The sequence below is a fragment of the Lucilia sericata genome, unplaced genomic scaffold, assembly GCF_015586225.1.
Source record: "Lucilia sericata isolate MDLA Ls3-8-SP2 unplaced genomic scaffold, ASM1558622v1 Contig000434F_arrow, whole genome shotgun sequence".
Taxonomy (NCBI): Eukaryota; Metazoa; Arthropoda; class Insecta; order Diptera; family Calliphoridae; genus Lucilia; species Lucilia sericata.
In genome coordinates, this window is record NW_023994449.1 from 4,874 (window position 1) to 26,751 (window position 21,878).

At 32.8% G+C, this 21,878-nt stretch overlaps 1 protein-coding gene across 1 annotated transcript in view; it reads right to left on the reverse strand.

The window, feature by feature from the left end:
• Positions 1 to 10,937: 10,937 nt before the first annotated feature.
• LOC119604813 (matrix metalloproteinase-2-like) overlaps positions 10,938 to 21,878 on the reverse strand; it is a 107,294-nt gene continuing 96,353 nt past the window's right edge. The window contains exons 2-3 of the mRNA XM_037957675.1: positions 14,259 to 14,360; positions 10,938 to 11,129 (exon numbers count right to left, since the gene is read on the reverse strand). Of these exons, the coding sequence (XP_037813603.1) occupies positions 10,938 to 11,129; positions 14,259 to 14,360 (294 nt within the window). The remainder of the gene's footprint in view (positions 11,130 to 14,258; positions 14,361 to 21,878) is intronic.

The window sequence follows — 21,878 nt, forward strand, 5'->3', positions numbered from 1 at the left end:
CTCTGTTTTCTCAGGGGCCATTTTAAGTCCGTGATTGTATAGCCACAGATCGCATCGGTTAAGGCTGTCGTTTGCTATAATTTCCAGTGCTTGTGGCAACGTATGGGAGATGACAAGAGCAACGTCATCGGCATATCCAATGATTTGGGCTTCTTTTGGTAACTCAATGTTTAGTAGACCATCATACATGATGTTCCATAAGAGAGGTCCTAAAACCGATCCCTGCGGAACACCAGCAGTGATATTATATTCTCTTATTCCGATATCTGTTCTGTACATGAGTGTTCTATCATGTAAATAGTCTGCCACTATGTTATATAGAAAGCTGCTTATTCCCCTCTTTTTACAGGAATCCAGTACTACTTTCCATTTTACAGTGTTGAACGCATTTTTTATATCCAGTGTGATGATTGTACAAAATCCTTTTGTTTTCTTTGCAACTATTGCCATATCTGTTACTGCTTTTATGGCTCCCACTGTACTTTTTCCTTTTTGGAAACCGAATTGGTTGGGGGACAACCCACCGTGTTGTTTTATCTCTTCTTGAAGTCTAGAGAATAATAAAGTTTCATATAGTTTTCCTAATGTGTTTATCATGCACAATGGTCTGTATGAACTTGGCTCATTTAATGGTTTATTCCCTTTACGCAGCAAAACTAAATTCTGCGTTTTCCAACATTTTGGAAAAACACCATTTCTGAAACATGTATTGTAAACATCTAGCAGCAATTCAGGCCAAAGTTGTCCTGTTAGTATAATGGCTTCGTTTGGTATTCCGTCGGGACCCGGGGATTTCCCAGTTTTTAATTTTCTACATGCAAGTGTTATCTCTTCAATATCAAAAGGCAAAAAATCGTTTTGAGTTTGCAGTTTAGGGCTACATGTTTGTCCCTGTATATCTGTCGGAAATAGTTTCGCTACAATTTTAGCTGCCCACATTGGTTCTGTAATGCCGGGTATAGGTTTTCTCGTATATATTTTCTTTGTAATTATCTTGTATGGTTTTCCCCACGGGTCATTATCTATAGAACTACACAATTCTCTCCATTTGTTCTTTTTGCTATTTCTAATGGCCATTCTAAGCCGTTTCCTTAGTTTCCTATATTGTTCAACAAGGGTCTCATCTGTATGGTTTCGTGTTGCCATTCTCCGCGCGTGTAAACATTCTATTCTCAGTTGTTTAATCTCCGGAGTCCACCAGAAAGCTGGACTCTTATTTTTATTATATTGGTTAACTTTTGGCATACTAACATTGCAACACTTTGTGATAAAAACTGTCATTTTGTTGACTGTGCTCTTTACATCAGTGTGATTTAAAGTACTCGACTCTTTTATTTGTAGCATCTTATTATTGAAATTGTTTTTATTCATTTTTCTCACGTTCCATTTGGGAAGACTCAGTTCAACATTTTGAGAGATGTTATTTCTATCAATATTAAATGATATATACTGATGATCGCTTAATGTAATATCGTCTAGTACTTTCCATTCCATAGCATGATTATAGAGATCGGGACTTCCAAAAGTAATGTCAATGATACTACTTCCTCTTCCTCCTCTGAATGTTGGAGAGTTGCCGTTGTTATATACTATAAGTCCTAGTGATGCAATAAGTTCACTTAGTTGATTTCCTCTTCTGTCCAATGTTTTTGAGTTCCATTCGGGCGATTTGCTATTGAAATCCCCGCCTATTATAATTTTTCCTTTTGTAGATCTTATGCTCATATCAAGTTTATCCAAATGTTCAGTAAAAGTTTCAGTATTCATGCTTGGCGGAAAGTAACAGCTGTATATTCGCATGCCATTTATAGTTGCATATACAAAACACGCATTTTCCTCACAGACTTCGTTTATGTTAAATACATTGTTCATGATTAATATTGCAGCATGTTTCGTTGAGTCCTCAAACCATATTTGTGAGTCAGATTTTCTATATTGTTCGCTTATAAGAGCTATGTCAATATTATTTTCTGAAAGATTATGTAGTAGTGTATGTCTATAGTCTAGCCTGTAATCTAGTCTATAGTCTAGTCTATAGTCTAGTCTATAGTCTAGTCTATAGTCTAGTCTATAGTCTAGTCTATAGTCTAGTCTATAGACTAGTCTGTAGTTCGTATAGTGTCAGACATCCCCACTTTTGGATTATTTCTCGAATACTCGAAAACGTTGCTGGAGTAGTTCCAAATGATTTTTCTCTTTTTTCTAAGCGATCTATGTATTTTCTGTCAAAATCGCAACTTCTGAACCTGAGAAACCAACTCTTGCACATTAAAACTGATGGAACAAATTCACCATAAGCTTCGGTGAACAATCAGTGAGCTGATTTTCCCAAAATGTTAAAGTATTTTTAAACAATTGTAAAATATACTTATTCCAGTAAATTGATTGATATTTAAATTTTGCAAAATTCAACTCAAATCCCACAAAATACCATTGAACAATTGAAAATTTCTACAAAATTCTTGAAAATAATTCAAATGAAACACAAATATTTCCACACAAATAAATACAAACTTGATACACAGAACAAAACTGTTTTACTAACATCAATCGAATATTTCAATATTAGCAACTAATGTTTTTGATAGAAATTAGAGGAAAATAACCAAATAACTAATTAAACTAATCAACATTTTATAACCTTAACCATAAAAGTTAGTTGCTGTAAACGAATAAGTTATTTTGTTCTGTGTTCACACATGATGCCTATTTACTTTGTTCGTGTGAATTTATTTAAACAGGATATTGGCAATTTGTAAAATGTTGTTGTTTTCATTGTTGTAATTTTTGGCACAGTATGAATACAATTTAATGTTGTTGCACATTAAATGAAGCATGAAAATGTTATTATTGTATATTTATTTACTTATTTAACAAAATAATAACAATACTAAAACCGAAACGAAATTAAAACAATTATAATTGTTTTGTTAAGGATATTGATTCCTGGAAATGAAAAAAAAAACTACAAAACAATTTATCCTTGCATAGTATTCAAATTAAATATTTTTTTTTTTGTTGACATTTCTTGTATAAAAGATTTCAATGGAAACTGAAATACAAGTAAGTTAAAATAAAAAAAATCTCTGCAAAAGAAAAATAAATAAATAAATAAACAACTCGACAATGTTTTTATGCTTAATTATGCAATTTGCATAAAATACTCATTTTTGTCTATAGTTTACACCAACATCCGACCTCCGTTTACCCAAACAACTACAACGACAGGTTTCCTTTTTTGCTTTGTGTTTTTGTTGTTGTATATACCCCAAGGGCTACAGCAAAGAAATAGCAATTTTATTTAACACTTAAACATTAAATTCAATTTGGCGCAAAGTGTTTAATGAACTTTGAAACATAGTTGTCGACATGGACATCATTATTAAAAAAACAACGAAAGAAACAACAAATACATTAGCAACAACTACAAAACATCTACAATTAAACGATAAAACTGTAAATTGCAAAAAACAAATGTAATTATAATCAGGTCTCGTTTTATGCGGATTCAGATTTTTCAATATAGTTTTAAGAGTCCATAAACTATACTGTAAAGTATAATGAAAGTAGGACCACAGTTTATATTAGTCCCGATATAAGGCCACCTTCATATTTTTAACTCCTTATGAACATCTATTATTGGGTTATAAATAATTAAGTTGGTATTCTGTCCTGTAATCCTTGACCGGAAATTAAGATGGAGGCACCACATAGAGGATAGGACTAACAAGGCATATCGATGCAGGGCGATATGTATGAGAACTATAGGTATGAAATGGGGTCTTAGTCCTAATATGACATATTGGCTTTATGAAGGGATAATCAGACCAATTCTAGCTTATGCTTCAATAATCTGGTGGACTTTCTTGGAGAAAAAGTGTAATATCACACTGCTATAGGGTGCCATGAGTGCTACGTCAACCAAGACTCTGGAAACGTTGCTAGATATTACACCCATTAAAACATATTTAAGATATGAGGCAGCACTTATTGCCGAACGGCTCATAACTTTAGGCGAACTGGCCAAAAACGATTATAGGACACGTCATCAATGTATACTGGACAAATCGCATACCAGACACAGATTATGTCGGAAACTTTGAGACGCTGACCCCACAGCACAAGCTTCCAGGTAGAATTTACATCATATGGGTACCAGGCCACACGGGAACAGTCGGCAACGAAAGAGCGAATGTAATAGCTTTTAAGAGAAGGGAGCTCGAGGTAGTTAACCCGACGAACACAAAACCATTTGACGCAACGATGGCAGAATTGAAAATATTGATGAGAGAAACCTATAAGGTCTCTTGAAGTAATGAAACGGTGTGTAGAACTACAAAGATCCTATGGGGTGACGAGAAAGACGAGAATCCTCCTCTAAATTCTGAGTGGACGTACTGGATTACGGGTACATCTGTACAAAATTGAAGCATGTAGATAGAACATTGAAACTCTTGAGAACTTTCTCTACCATTATCTGGCTTCCGCCGAAATACGATACAAATATCTTGGGAGTGATGTTATTCCGGATATGTCATCCCTCACGAACACTAATTGGAAAATACTTAGGAATTACGTCCAGGAAACTGAGTTTCTGAAATTGGACGATAATATATTCAGTGAATACTAACCCCCTTATTCTGTAGATTCTGTAGATACATTCTTCTATAAACCTACCTACCCACCAATACAATTGAATACCCTAGTTCTCGGAATACTTAACAAGTCTTGTGATCATAGTACGTTGTATATTAGCAACATTTTCTTCAGGTAGACTCGATTGATCATCTAGATTATCCGTGCTAATGAAGTCTAACTGAAATCGAGCATTTTGTAACAGTAAAGCAGTTTGCCTACAAAACTGTCAACCTCTGCACTTTCTAGTGGAGTTCCAGAATGGTAAGAGCATTAGGAAGAGAATCTTGAATAGTATTATCAAGTGGCTACACCAGGTACTGAGTGTTTTATGTAAGTGCGATTTCCATTCTTTGAAATATAGTACGAGGTATTTGCCAGATACATCAACGGGGACAACTACGTCCGTTACCTCAAATCGTATAGACTTAACTTCCAAGAAAAGTGGGTTTAACGTCGGCTTCTGTAGGAATGGAGATAGTAATCTTTCTTCATGATTTATGACTGTTTTTGCTCCCATTTTTGAGCTGGGGCTCATTTGGTCCTTTGGGAAACGAAGTTTACTTTGCACTTCCATAATCTAATAAAAGATCGGTTATTGGTGAAGATCGGAAACGGTTTTCGAAAATCACTAAGTTATATTATTCGCTTAGAGAACATGTCTATCATATCAATATATAAAACGAATTTCTAAAAAGTTCTACAATATCGAAACCTTACTGTACTCCTTCAAATCAAAAAACAAGCGAATAACAATCACTATCACTAACATTTCAACTGAACTAAATGAAAATCACTACAGATCCTGGCTACAGTAACACAAACCTTCATACAAAATAGTAGTTGAATCCTTGTTATAATTAAACAATACGCAAAAAACTAAATAAAAAAAAAAATATCCCCCTGCCAAACAAAAATTGCAAAAAAAAAGAACGCTTGGAAAAAAATTGCAAAAGCGAGATGAGTAGAAAATACAAAAACATTTTACACATAAATATTTCATTTAGTTTTATGATAAACTTAACTGAACAAGACATCAATGATAGCAAAAAATAAAAACTATAATGATACAAAAACTTATTAACGGGACAAAGTGCTTTAATTAAAAGGTACTTTTTAGTTAAAACAATATTTGGTACCTTGGTAAGGCCTGTAGTATGAAACTTTTAGATCAATTTTCGATTTGTTACTTTATGAAAATCTAAGTATCTAAGGATATTTAGTAAAATTAGTACTTTTTCTCTACAAAATGTATATTAACGCTGTGTATCCTCCCTGATGCACTAAATGATTTTTTTTATTTTTTACATAAAACGCTACAAAAACTAAAGGATGTTGAAGCAAGGAAAGCTTCTTTTCTTAAAGAAAAAGTAAGAAGGCAAATTTTGTAATCAGCCATCTAAATAGTAATATCCCTATAGCGATTTTCTTTAAGGGATTAACAGTAATACTGCAGTAAAAAATTATAATATTATCAATAAGTAATACGGGTAAGGTAAAGTGAGACAGCATAAGTCCTATGTCTGTTTCTTTGAAGATAGGTAAAGTTCTGAATATTTAGAGATCTTTGGTCTATATCAGATATATAGTAGATATGTATATAGAATCAATTAACATATACACATGCAAACGTTGTCGGTACTGTTAGATGAGAGTATGTTCAAAAATGTTCATATGCTATCTATAAACGCGACTCTGAAAGAATACGAACTCTATGGGTTATATCCTGCAGATTAGGGCTATTAATTCTAGTATGATTGGAACAAGGTTGATTATGGTTAGAACAAAGTTTTGTCACTAGTATAACCTGCTTGTCAATAAAATTGTCGCGTATGAAGATTGCTTTTCTTATCAATGTCAGATATGTTCAAACAATAGGTGATCTAAAGGAATTGGCACTTGGCGAAATATTATCATAATCTTTTTTACCAGAATATATAAAGATTCAGACTTAAGACCCTATTGGTTTGGTGTTATAGTTTGTGAAGTGTCGGTTTCACAATGGTAATCATTGGTTGTCCGTCGCAGCATTCTAGGGACCGAGAAAAGTTCCGATGAAATATTAAAATAAGTAGGAAAGTATAGTAGAGCGTGGCCGACCATAGGATACCCTATACTAGTTATGAGTATTAAGTGTGATTTATTTTCCATAATAAAGTATTTATCTTCAATATCATCTTGTTTCTGATACAGTTAAACAGTTTATGGACCAAAAACTAATTTTCTGAAAGAGAGTTTATATGGCGGCTAGGGGCAAATATGTACCGATCTTTACGAAATTTGGCAAGGTCATCAAGGCTTGTATAAAACTTATTTGTGCTGCTTTTTATCGAGATGCAGTTATATTTAACATAATTATGGTCTCAAAGTCCCTTTTCGGGGTGTTCTGTTGTATGAGTGCTAGGTCAAATAATGGTCCGATTTTAACCACTTTCAATAGACTTCGTCCCTGGGCCAAAAAAGGCACGTCTACAAAATTCCAATGCAATTATCTGAAAAATTGCGATCTGTACCTTGCGCACAAGGTTTACATGGACAGCCAGCTAGACAGACGGACGGACATAGCTTAATCGACTCAGAAAATGATTCTAAGACGATCCCCACTAAATGGGTATAAAAAACATATTTTTTATACCCATTTCTTTAAAGCTGTTTTCACACAACACCAATATATAATCCCAAATTATATGAGAATTATAAAGTCTGACAACGAAACGAAACTGCCAAACCTGTATACCAGGGAGAATTTTACAACACAACGGCCTCATTAAGATTTGCATGGTTCATTTCATCCAGAAAAAGTGCAAACTATAATTTATGCAAAACAATCTATTGGATCGTAGCACCTATTTGATAGCCATTCAGCTAACATCCCAAACTAGATTTGGATCCACGATATTTTCTAAATATCTCAAGCGGTACGTGAAGCATAATACGGTGGGAACCGCTGCTCTATGTTGTCGCAAAAACGTAATGCTGAGAGTTGAAAATTTTCTTTAGTCTAAAGATATAGTCTAAAAAATTACTTTAAGAAGACCGATTCGTTTTACTTGTCAAATATAAGTCAAGAAGATTTGTCCATATTTTATAAGATAAAATGACTGGCTTATTTTGTCTTACTATTACGACTCTAAGAGCTCAAAACTTCAGAATTATAAAAACGTTCCTAACTCTGGCATTTGTTTTAAATCAGAACATAGAAAATGGAATATGTATATTGATCCTGATACTATTCTACAGAAAGTAGACAGGACAATTTGGGAACGCAGACTACATGCACCATTCTTTAAGCAGATTTTCCAAATCATAATACTAAACTCAGTTACTCACTTCATTTCCTATCACGGATTACACTTTGTTGACTTGATGTGCATTCTAGGGTATGAGGGTATTCGGGAAAATAAGTTACAAACAAGTTAGAGTGCTATATTCGGCTATGCCGAATCTTAAATACCCTCCACCAGCAAGCTACTTTTTATTGAACCCCATTTAACTATCTAATTTTTAGATAACTTGGCAAAATTTCCGGAAAAAATTTCGTAGAGATATTTATATTTAGACTAAACATATTTGTGTCGAATTTCATCAAGATAGCTTTATATGACAATGAAATATGAGCTTTTAAATGATTTTCGGAAGTGGTCCTTATATGGGAGCTATGACCAATAATGGACCGATCCGTAAAAAATTTATTAGAAGGATTTGTATGTACATAAAACATATTTAACTCGAATTTTATCACAATAGCTTTATTCATCAATGAAATATATGCGTTTAGGTGATTTTCGGAAGTGGACCTTGTATGGGAGCTATGGCCAATTGTGGACCGACTGAGATCTACGTTGACAGTATGATTTCTGTTCATATTATATTTTGTTTGTGTTGATACCGATATATTTGAGGGAGTTTTTAACGATAAATTAATTTCCGGGAATATATACATTTGTATGGGGGCTATGGGAAATATTGGATCGATTCTAAAGATTTTCAACATAATTGATCACTGTCATGAAAAAAAAAGTGTGTGACAAAATTCATCGAAATATCTTTGGTAGTTTCTGAGAAAACTTCAAAAGAATTATGAAAAAAACGTAATTTTTTTCGAGGTAGTCTGAAATTTTTACTCATAACTTTTAACGTTGTGAACCGATTTTGCTTATTTTCAATACCAAACTGCTTAGGATAATAATAAATATTTTGGGTGAATTTGGTTGATTTCCTTTGCTTAGTTTTAACGTGAGCGTGTTTTACACAGACAGACAGACAGACATAGCTAAATCGACTCAGAATTTCATAAGGACCCAGAATATATATACTTTGTTGGGTCTTAGATGAATATTTCTTGGTGTTACACACGGAATGACAAACTTATATATATCCTCTATCACCACTGATGGTGGTGGAGGGTATAAAAAGTTTTGATAAAAATATTGTTATTCCTCTGGTTGTAGAATCGATATTTCAACAGATGAACGACAGAAGAAACCGAAGTCAGAAAATTTACTATTGCCACTTGTATAATAGAGAAGATGGACTGTCCCGGTCTTGAAATAGTACGTCTGTCTTTTACAGAAAAGGGCCTTGACATTCTTAGCCCTTGAAAGGAATTCATCAAGACTTTTTATGGAAATATGAAATGTAACCTCCCTATATGAAAGCTCAGTCTAAGATATCTGGGAAAAAGACCAGTTCTTGTTTAGGACCATCGTATAAGTTAGATGTAATTGTCGACCACATGATTTAAAAGATAGCTCAAATTAAAGGGGCAACTTTTAAGAGGAATCACAAGTGGCCACCCAGTGTTCTCGTTAAATTGCAGCGACGGCCTAACTTTGGTACCACATATAGGTTGATAAACGTGATACTTATTAGATACATTTGACTTAGTTCAGATTATTAAGGGAAAACTTTTAATAACTTAAACATTTTAAAACTCTAAATTCCCTAATAAACACAATTTTGAAGAATGAAAAGTTGTCTTACAAATACAAAGTTGGCAACACTCTTTAACTATGCAATTTCTTGTTATTCGACTCGTTTAAGCATTAAACATTTTACGTTTAATTTAAGAATTGTATAAAAAAATATATGTATATAAAAATAATGAACAAAACAAAAACTGCACGAATGAAGAAACTTTGAATGTCAAGCAGGACAAATGTAGACGATATGCATCAATTTATTTTTATTTTATTCCCTTATCGCTCTGCAGTACTTTTTTTTTCAACTTTACTCCCACCGACTATGCAAAAAGTTCGCCTTTCTTTTTATTTTCTTATTCATAATAAAATGTATAAAATCGTCCATCTTGTTTGAATTTTTAACGCATTCCCCATGATAGTTTTCATACGATTTCTCATTACCATTTTTACTCTCAGTGATGAAAATTAATTCAGATTTTCATAAAATTGTGCAATAAAAATTACAATTAACACGTTACGCTCCGTTTGACATTTGAATTAATTGAAAATATTGTAAATACACAAAACAAGAGCGGTAGAAAAAGTGTTAAGGAGCGACTGACTGACGAATGAATGAATGAATGAATGAATGAAGGGATAAATGGCCGGATGATGGAAACAAGAATGAGAATGAAAAAAACAAGGATGACAGGATATACATATTTGTTTGTATGAGTGCATTAAACGGTGTATGTAGTTTTTCGTTTATTTCAATAAGTCACCCTACATCTATCAATTCGATATTAAGTGATTTGCTATTAAAGTCGTTCTCGAACAAAGTTTGAAACATTCATTCCTAAATGTTTTATTTTAAAAGTTTGAGAACATTTGATCATTGTCTGAGTTTTAATATATTTTCGATATGTTTTTTCATTTATATTGTAGTTCTAATTTGATTCGTTAGTTATCCTCCATTAGTAGATTTTTATTTCAATATTTTGTATTTATTTGACTGAGAAATGACTTTAATTTATAGTGCAGTTATTATTAAGAACTATAAAAAAGAAGGAGCAAGAAAAACTGCATCACAAGAAAATCATTAAAAATTTCTAGACGAAAAGATTTTTATATCATTAATATACCGTGACTCCTGAGTAGAGCTGATGCAATTTGGCTTTTTTTATATGATATTTTTAATTAATATTTAAATTTATCTTGTTTTAAATCCAGCTAAACAAGATATTAAATGAATAGCATATTAAATATATTGTTTGTTAAAATTTAACTCAGATATCAAATAAACATTTTAAAATTATATAGAAATCGGCCAAGGCGCCCAGACCAGTATAATAATATGAATGATTTCAAAGTAAATTTTATTTGCCGATTCCATTTCAAAACTTACCTCCATGTTAAATCAGTTTTCTCCCATTTGGGTCCCTGTAGAACATAACGTTTCATACGACCATGATGCAAATTATCGGGTGAGAATGATAATGAATGATTATTATCGCCGACACCGCAACGTGGTCGTTTAATAAGTTTTTTCGTTTCACTATCGATTTCGCCAGTCACTGGAATATTGCCAAAGCTCTGTAAAAGATTAAAAGCACATAAAATTAAATATAAGATATAATGATATACATACATTCTAAATACACTGAAACTCGGTTATAACGAACTACATAAGATTAAGAAAGATTTTTTCAAAGTTTTATTCAGACAAAATTTATCATTTGAAATCGTCAATCAGGTACAATAACGCGACCAACTGATTATGACTGTAATTTTATGAAACAGTTTTGACCAAGAATGTTACAACAAACTTTACCGTTTACTTTACTTCTGACTTAACCGACAATTTAATTCCTCCGATTGCCAATATCGACCCCTCGGGGCATGTTACCTTGATGAAAGATCCCATCTTGCAATTCTGAGAAAAAGAGGTGCTATTAATACCTCTAATCTGCCGGGACTATAAACATGTGATGATCTAATGTATCCTCGTGATTTGACATGGGGTCGAACCAAATAACCACATAATCTGTTGCCATGGAAAACGAAAGCCCACAGGGCAGAGTTTGTGACTTTGTTCTGTTCTGGTTATTGGATAGGTCTCTTCGGGGTGCACGTGGTGGCTATGATTCGCATTGGAAATGAGTTGGTGTAAGATACGTGATGAATGTAGGGGTATGCGGAACTTACCCACCCGTATACCTAGAGTGAGTGTGTCGGATGAATGAGAAGTGTGCAGAGTCGAAAGTTAAGTATGAAAGCTATCTTATACAAGTGATACCATTGAATTTTCCTTCCTTGTCCAGGTATATTTAGGTTTTACTCTGTTCATACCAGATTTGTGAGTCCTCGGCTTATTTGATGGATTCGTATTTCGGTCTTTCGAATACGTATATAAGTGCTGTTGCCGACTCAACAGAGGCCATCCCATCTGCGTGGTTGTAAAAGGAAGTGATGTTTTTTCATCTCGGAAGTTAAGCAACGGGGCAGCAATGGTAAGAGTTGAGATAACTGAGTACTTGATCAAAGTGCTTGTACATGGACCAGCAGAACCATTTACAAAAATTTCAACCGTCGTGTCTAGTCAACTCACCCTGTGGTTGAAAAAGTACCACCAAGAAATAAGGCTAACACGGCAAGTGTTCACGCTAAGGACTTCAATATCAATTTCCCCTTGAGCATGTTGCCGTGGTACCAGTACCTCTAGCCCACAAGAACTATAAACTGGAAAAATCATTTTATTCGATAATATATGACAGATAATATATCCTACTTTGTACCACGGAAATCGGTGGCTGGTACGGACTTTATCTAGTGCTAGTTATTAGAGAGAACCACTCGGTGTTTACGTGGTAGTTGTAGTTGAAATCCAAATCGCGGAAAGGGAATGTTGGTTTAAAATGAAATTAGTATTTCCCTCAAAAGAGTGACTGTGGGACTAAACGAAATAATTAGAAGAGAGCATTCTGATCTTACCCCACCAAAATACACAAGTGCATGTTTCGGGTTTCTCTATGAACGTGTCGGGCAATAGAGTTGTATAATGGCTTGAATAATGATGGATATAGGGTATTCTATTGATGGCTTATCGCCAAAATTTACCTTCTTTGTATAAGTATTTTTAAGGTTTACGATCATAAAGGACTTACCGAAGCGCTTTTCTTGTCAGTAAGAAACTAGATCATGGCTTTTTGATAAGATCATACTTCGGTTCACCAAATAACTCTCTAGGTGTTACTTATTGCCGAAACCATTACCCAGCAAAAAAAGTGTGGAAAAAGATGTCGAATTTTCATCACAACTAGTAACCCGAAGTGCTTCAAATTCGGGTGTAAAACCTATGAATTTTACATTAGCGTGTCATTGGAGGGATGTTGTTCATTTTTGGCAGCTTTGAACTACATCTGATCTTATTTTTCTCTTAATGACACGCTTATGTAAATTTCACTACTCTTTCACCAAATCTTGATGTACTTCAAATATGTTATTTGTAATGACTTTTCCACATCTCTTTCCTAACTTTTAACTGGGGTTTCATTTGTAAGAAAATATTTGGTTTATAAAAGTGAAAAATATGTAATCGCATTTTAAGATGTGATTAAGATGTAGTTTGTAAAGTATGACATCAATTATTTTTTGCTGGGTAGTTTTTTATGGATTATCATCGAGGAATGCTTAAGATATGATCTGAAAATTGCCGAATTGCCGATCTAATTACCCTGGGCTCGAAAAATGTGAATCACTCGGACTTATTCTGCACATATTAACTTAAAAATTGTATTCTGAGTTCGAAATCAAAATGTAAGACAATCAAATTTAATTTGCAGATTCTTCTCGAGGCTGTTTCAATTTTCAACCTTGATTTTCGCTTGAAATCTGTCTGTTTACCTTTCATCACGATAAAGCTTCCATTTGTAAATGTATCCTACTATTGGAATTCAATGGCCGATATAATACAATTGTTAATGAAGGAGACTCCTAAAATTATCTCCAAGCTCATAATGCTAAGCTTATAGCACGGGGCCAAATAGCAACACTAGATATTTATCAACAAGGAATTTGACTTCTCTTGAATATTCTAAAGTTACACCTTACAATCATTTAAATTATGGGAATACCAAGGTATTCCCTTAAAAGTTCTAAAATTATACCGCACATTCATTTAAATTCTGTGAATTCTATAACTTATAGTAAAAAGTGTTTATTCCGTTACGAACATTACCGATCATCAGGCTTTGTAGTTTGTATACAAAAGTATTTTGATTCCCGCTATCATTTAACCGACAGAATCTCGTTCCTAAGGTTGTATTTCAAGAATAAGCATCGCACGCCGTACTTAGTTGTTCTATGATTATACCACACTGTTATTGAAATTCTGGGATTAAAAATGTTCTGATAAAAAGTACTTATTAGGCCCATTATTATCTTCGTCCACTTTTATTGTTCTAACGCAAACTGAAGTGGTTGACACTGAACATTTTCTGTTCAGTCCCAGAAGGCAATGTACTTCTTATTCAAGAAAATTTTCTTTTATCAATAAGTGCAGACGTGGAATCAGCTACTGGTATTCTATAAGCCTATTGAGCATCTTTGATGAAACCGATTTGGTGAATCTTGAGGTTGATTTTGTATGGCGTTCATTATAACCGCGTTTCACTGTATCTCCTTTTGTATGTATATTACTTTTTAAACAAATTTTTTGCTTACCTGAAGATTTCGTATGGCCTCTTTAAGTTGTTCTTCCGTTCTTAAAGCTCCCGTTTCGATGTCTGATTTCGGTAGATAATCAAACTCCATCAAGTAATTGTACTGCAAAGAAAAAAAAGGAAAAGCAAAAAAAGAAATTGTAATATTAGTGAATTTTCTTTTTCACCCACTATTTGGGTTATTTTAATAAAACTACAAACATTTTAGGTTATTAGCATTTTGCGAAGAAAAAATTTGAATATGGGTATTAAGCCAAAACAGAACTAGTAACAGAATCTGAACAAGTACAAGATGTAGGAAATCAAATGTTAAAGAGAAGAGAGTTAGCGGAGGTGGCAGGCTGTTATAGTAAAAAAGAGAAAAGACTAATGCATATTTATGGCATTGTTGCTGGCCATGATTGTTTTTTTGTTTAGTCGTATTTACAGAGGGACGAAACTGTTGTTTACCAAAGACAACAACAACATCAACTTCTAAACAAACAATAGTTTAAATGTTTTACGGAAAACTCTTAGCAACACCCTCATGTTGTTATTTAGTTTTTGCTATTTGCTGTTGCTGCTGCTGCTGTTGTGTTTGCCAAATTATCCATGTACTACGAACAACTAAATAACCATTTTTAGTATCTAGAATCTGTTGCCAGCGATTTTTTTCCAAGAGTGTGTATGTTGTAAGTAGTTTGTGGCCAATCTATAATGTATTTCCTCTTTTTTTGTATGTATGTAGTTGTTGTTGTATTTTTAATACCTAAATCTATGACATGATTTTTAAAGTTAAGAAAAGCATTATTCCAACCACACAAAACCCCACTATCAGAATTTGTTCTTCATCTGTTTCGTTTTGTTACAGATTATGCATTTAAATGTATTTTACATTTTCATATTTACTTATCCCGATTACCCACACATCTACACACAGATCCACATACATACATATGTACATATACCCAGCGAGTAATTTCTATATAAAAAACTCTCATGCAAATTTTGACAACGTATTATGAAAGCCATCTACCTTCGGAAAAAAAATTACCCATGGATTAGTTACAGTCTTCTTCCTGATATCTAGAAGATAAAATGACATTTTTGTAATATCTCTAACCTTTCCAACTATCACCGGAAACAATTGAAAATATTGTTACATTTCCAATCATCGCCTTGATGTTTCTAACACGTGACATAGGCAAAGATCCGCAACTACTTAGTCATTGAAATGTTTGAGGAGATACACATACATTAAACATTTTTGTTATATATTTAATTTTTTTGTTGTAGCTATTTCAACGTTTATGGAGAATTTGTTAAGATAACAATACTTTAAAATAAAGAGGCAGATTAACAAAAGAATGAAACATTATTTGGCAGCCACTTCAAAAGATACATTAGCTTAACAGAAGTTTTGTAGTTTGGTTTTATTTTTATTGGTCGTTGCATGGCATACATTTGGGGTTTATAAAATTTTGTTGTAGTTTTTTTTTTTTTTGTTAGAAATTAAGTCATAATAATATATAAATGGACTATTACGATTTGTACTACAATCTTCAAAATTATAATTATCTATTAAAGGAAAAAAGGACAACAAAATTGTTTATGTTAATGACAATATACATATTTTACTATTTTACTTGGCTTCACTATTTAGTTAGAAATTTCAAAATTTCAGTACTTTAAGACCCTTTCTTACTTTATATGGATTCTAGATTAATTAAAAGAAAAATGTCTTAAAACAAGCACGTACTCAGATCACTTTGAACCCAAATAGGCTTAAATCAAAACCTTCGTACTTGGCTGATTGCTGCTTGATTAACTATATTATACAAGATTCAAGTCAAACCGTTCTTACCATACTATTGAAACCAAATATTTTCCTTCAAACTACTGCTGTTTCATTAAAAAAAGTCTAGTCTATAGTCTAGTGTATAGTCTAGTCTATAGTCTAGTGTATAGTCTAGTCTATAGTCTAGTGTATAGTCTAGTCTATAGACTAGTCTATAGTCTAGTCTATAGACTAGTCTATAGTCTAGTCTATAGACTAGTCTATAGTCTAGTCTATAGACTAGTCTATAGTCTAGTCTATAGTCTAGTCTATAGTCTAGTCTATAGTCTAGTCTATAGTCTAGTCTATAGTCTAGTCTATAGTCTAGTCTATAGTCTAGTCCATAGTCTAGTCTATAGTCTAGTCTATAGTCTAGTCCATAGTCTAGTCTATAGTCTAGTCTATAGTCTAGTCAATAGTCTAGTCTATAGTCTAGTCTATAGTCTAGTCTATAGTCTAGTCTATAGTCTAGTCTATAGTCTAGTCTATAGTCTAGTCTATAGTCTAGTCTATAGTCTAGTCTATAGTCTAGTCTATAGTCTAGTCTATGGTCTAGTCTATAGTCTAGTCTATAGTCTAGTCTATAGTCTAGTCTATAGTCTAGTCTATAGTCTAGTCTATAGTCTAGTCTATAGTCTAGTCTATAGTCTAGTCTATAGTCTAGTCTATAGTCTAGTCTATAGTCTAGTCTATAGTCTAGTCTATAGTCTAGTCTATAGTCTAGTCTATAGTCTAGTCTATAGTCTAGTCTATAGTCTAGTCTATAGTCTAGTCTATAGTCTAGTCTATAGTCTAGTCTATAGTCTAGTCTATAGTCTAGTCTATTCAAGTCTAGTCTATAGTCTAGTCTATAGTCTAGTCTATAGTCTAGTCTATAGTCTAGTCTATAGTCTAGTCTATAGTCTAGTCTATAGTCTAGTCTATAGTCTAGTCTATTCAAGTCTAGTCTATAGTCTAGTCTATAGTCTAGTCTATAGTCTAGTCTATAGTCTAGTCTATTCAAGTCTAGTCTATAGTCTAGTCTATAGTCTAGTCTATAGTCTAGTCTATAGTCTAGTCTATAGTCTAGTCTATAGTCTAGTCTATAGTCTAGTCTATAGTCTAGTCTATAGTCTAGTCTATAGTCTAGTCTATAGTCTAGTCTATAGTCTAGTCTATAGTCTAGTCTATAGTCTAGTCTATAGTCTAGTCTATAGTCTAGTCTATAGTCTAGTCTATAGTCTAGTCTATAGTCTAGTCTATAGTCTAGTCTATAGTCTAGTCTATAGTCTAGTCTATAGTCTAGTCTATAGTCTAGTCTATAGTCTAGTCTATAGTCTAGTCTATAGTCTAGTCTATAGTCTAGTCTATAGTCTAGTCTATAGTCTAGTCTATAGTCTAGTCTATAGTCTAGTCTATAGTCTAGTCTATAGTCTAGTCTATAGTCTAGTCTATAGTCTAGTCTATAGTCTAGTCTATAGTCTAGTCTATAGTCTAGTCTATAGTCTAGTCTATATCTAGTCTATAGTCTAGTCTATAGTCTAGTCTATAGTCTAGTCTATAGTCTAGTCTATAGTCTAGTCTATAGTCTAGTCTATAGTCTAGTCTATAGTCTAGTCTATAGTCTAGTCTAGTCTAGTCTATAGTCTAGTCTATAGTCTAGTCTATAGTCTAGTCTATAGTCTAGTCTATAGTCTAGTCTATAGTCTAGTCTATAGTCTAGTCTATAGTCTAGTCTATAGTCTAGTCTATAGTCTAGTCTATAGTCTAGTCTATAGTCTAGTCTATAGTCTAGTCTATAGTCTAGCCTATAATCTAGTCTAGTCTAGTCTATAGTCTAGTCTATAGTCTAGTCTATAGTCTAGTCTATAGTCTAGTCTATAGTCTAGTCTATAGTCTAGTCTATAGTCTAGTCTATAGTCTAGTCTATAGTCTAGTCTATAGTCTAGTCTATAGTCTAGTCTATAGTCTAGTCTATAGTCTAGCCTATAATCTAGTCTATAGTCTAGTCTATAGTTTACTCTATAGTCTAGTCTATAGTCTAGTCTATAGTCTAGTCTATAGTCTAGTCTATAGTCTAGTCTATAGTCTAGTCTATAGTCTAGTCTATAGTCTAGTCTATAGTCTAGTCTATAGTCTAGTCTATAGTCTAGTCTATAGTCTATACTATAGTCTAGTCTAGTCTATAGTCTAGTCTATAGTCTAGACTATAGTCTAGTCTAGTCTATAGTCTAGTCTATAGTCTAGACCATAGTCTGGTCTATAGTCTAGTCTATAGCCTAGTCTATAGTCTAGTCTATAGTCTAGTCTATAGTCTAGTCTATAGTCTAGTCTATAGTCTAGTCTATAGTCTAGTCTATAGTCCTAGTCTATAGTCTAGTCTATAGTCTAGTCTATAGTCTAGTCTATAGTCTAGTCTATAGTCTAGTCTATAGTCTAGTCTATAGTCTAGTCTATAGTCTAGTCTATAGTCTAGTCTATAGTCTAGTCTATAGTCTAGTCTATAGTCTAGTCTATACTCTAGTCTATACGTCTAGTCTATAGTCTAGTCATAGTCTAGTCTATAGTCTAGTCTATAGTCTAGTCTAGTCTAGTCTATAGTCTAGTATAGTCTAGTCTATAGTCTAGTCTAGTCTATAGTCTAGTCTAGTCTATAGTCTAGTCTAGTCTAGTCTATAGTCTAGTCTATAGTATAGTCTATAGTCTAGTATATATTATAGTCTATAGTCTAGTCTATAGAATAGTCTATAGTCTAGTCTGTAGGATAATCTGAAGACTAGTCTATAGTCTAGTTTGTACGCTAGTCTATGGTCTAGTCTAAAATCTAGTGTAAAGTCTAGACTATAGTCTAGTCTATAGTCTAGTCTATAGTCTAGTCTATAGTCTAGTCTATAGTCTAGTCTATAGTCTAGTCTATAGTCTAGTCTATAGTCTAGTCTATAGTCTAGTCTATAGTCTAGTCTATAGTCTAGTCTATAGTCTAGTCTATAGTCTAGTCTATTAGTCTAGTCTATAGTCTAGTCTATAGTCTAGTCTATAGTCTAGTCTATAGTCTAGTCTATAGTCTAGTCTATAGTCTAGTCTATAGTCTAGTCTATAGTCTAGTCTATAGTCTAGTCTATAGTCTAGTCTATAGTCTAGTCTATAGTCTAGTCTATAGTCTAGTCTATAGTCTAGTCTATAGTCTAGTCTATAGTCTAGTCTATAGTCTAGTCTATAGTCTAGTCTATAGTCTAGTCTATAGTCTAGTCTATAGTCTAGTCTATAGTCTAGTCTATAGTCTAGTCTATAGTCTAGTCTATAGTCTAGTCTATAGTCTAGTCTATAGTCTAGTCTATAGTCTAGTCTATAGTCTAGTCTATAGTCTAGTCTATAGTCTAGTCTATAGTCTAGTCTATAGTCTAGTCTATAGTCTAGTCTATAGTCTAGTCTATAGTCTAGTCTATAGTCTAGTCTATAGTCTAGTCTATAGTCTAGTCTATAGTCTAGTCTATAGTCTAGTCTAGTCTAGTCTAGTCTAGTCTAGTCTATAGTCTAGTCTATAGTCTAGTCTATAGTCTAGTCTATAGTCTAGTCTATAGTCTAGTCTATAGTCTAGTCTATAGTCTATACTATAGTCTAGTCTAGTCTATAGTCTAGTCTATAGTCTAGACTATAGTCTGGTCTATAGTCTAGTCTATAGTCTAGACCATAGTCTGGTCTATAGTCTAGTCTATAGCCTAGTCTATAGTCTAGTCTATAGTCTAGTGTATAGTCTAGTCTATAGTCTAGTCTATAGTCTAGTCTATAGTCTAGTCTATAGCCTAGTCTATAGTCTAGTCTATAGTCTAGTCTATAGTCTAGTCTATAGTCTAGTCTATAGTCTAGTCTATAGTCTAGTCTATAGTCTAGTCTATAGTCTAGTCTATAGTCTAGTCTATAGTCTAGTCTATAGTCTAGTCTATACTCTAGTCTATACTCTAGTCTATAGTCTAGTCAATAGTCTAGTCTATAGTCTAGTCTAGTCTATAGTCTAGTCTATAGTCTAGTCTAGTCTATCTAGGTCTATAGTCTAGTAGTCTATAGTCTAGTCTAGTCTAGTCTATAGTCTAGTCTATAGTATAGTCTATAGTCTAGTATATATTATAGTCTATAGTCTAGTCTATAGAATAGTCTATAGTCTAGTCTGTAGGATAATCTGAAGACTAGTCTATAGTCTAGTTTGTACGCTAGTCTATGGTCTAGTCTAAAATCTAGTGTAAAGTCTAGACTATAGTCTAGTCTATAGTCTAGTCTATGTCTAGTCTATAGTCTAGTCTATAGTCTAGTCTATAGTCTAGTCTATAGTCTAGTCTATAGTCTAGTCTATAGTCTAGTCTATAGTATAGTCTATAGTCTAGTCTATAGTCTAGTCTATAGTCTAGTCTATAGTCTAGTATAGTTTATAGTCTAGTCTCCTTTTAATCTAATCTAAACCTTTAAGTATGTTTGTCCTTTTCTCTTTCCACAACATATTTAGGTGAAAATCACAGCGAAAACAAATTTTTGAATCTTGTTGCATGTGTGAATTTTTCCCTAGTTACAAAATAAAATATTTTTAAAGAAGACTATGAGTATGAGAAGATCCTCCAGCAAATAATGCATAAATACTTTAATTACTCAAATACCACAAGAACATTTAAAAAATGTTTAATATGATGGCACCACCACACAATTCAATATTTATTGACCTACATCTACACGCAAACGTATGTACTTGCATAACTGTGTCTAGTAGGTACTTAAATTAAAAAATTAAAACGTGTAAAACCATAATAAGTTTTCAATTAATTTCTTTTTTTATTCTGAATAAGACTTTTCCACCATCATCATCTGCCTTTTGGAGGATAAACACATTTTATTTATTTAATAATAGATTATCTGCATTAAAACCAACAGCACATTAAAATAATTGTTCTATAAATTCAATGCAATTTGTATGAACAATTTTACTAAAAGTGCTCCAGCCTTAAAATAATTGTAAAGAATTAACCAATAATGAAGAGCATGTGTAAGTGCCTGTGTGTGAGTGTGTAGGTGTTGATGGTGCAACAATAAAGTATTTAATTAAACTCTGATCCAAAAATAAATAATAAGTAATCAATAATATTTTTACTAACAGCAACAACAATAACAATGTGCTGAATTTAAAAGTATTTTTTTTATTTTATCAACAATTTTAATTAAAATAAAAAATTTTGCATATCAATACAATTGGGAAATATAAATAAAATGGTCATACAGTTTACACTATAGGAAAAGTGATAAAAAAATCAGTGTATAAATGTTTTTTTTTTTTTTTTTAATATTTTTTAAAATAGACAATTTAATACAATTCAAACACAGATTGAATAGAGTCTAACTATGTATGTGAATGGATAAATATACATACATAACGACATATGTATGTACATATATGACAGTTGTATTTAGAAGTATGTAGGAAGTATTTTTATTATTAAATATAAATGAAAATGAATAGTAGATTTGGTAGCTTTTGATATGACATGAAATCTCCAATCAATTTGTCATAGAAATATTATGTGCAGCACAAAAAAAATATAAATGTGTAACATACTAACGTACATATTATAGGGTGACCCTTGCTACAATTATTTAAATAAACTTTTATTGTCGTTAGCAAAGCACATCATTTAGTCAACCATACCCATCAATTTGAAGACATGGATAGTGAATTATCGGAGTGATAGTCAGAAGTTCGTTGAGTCTAGAGACTAGAGAGTGTGAGAGTCTAAAGAGAGTTCAAAATCAGGTATATAAACAAGGAATACGACATAGCGGTGTGCT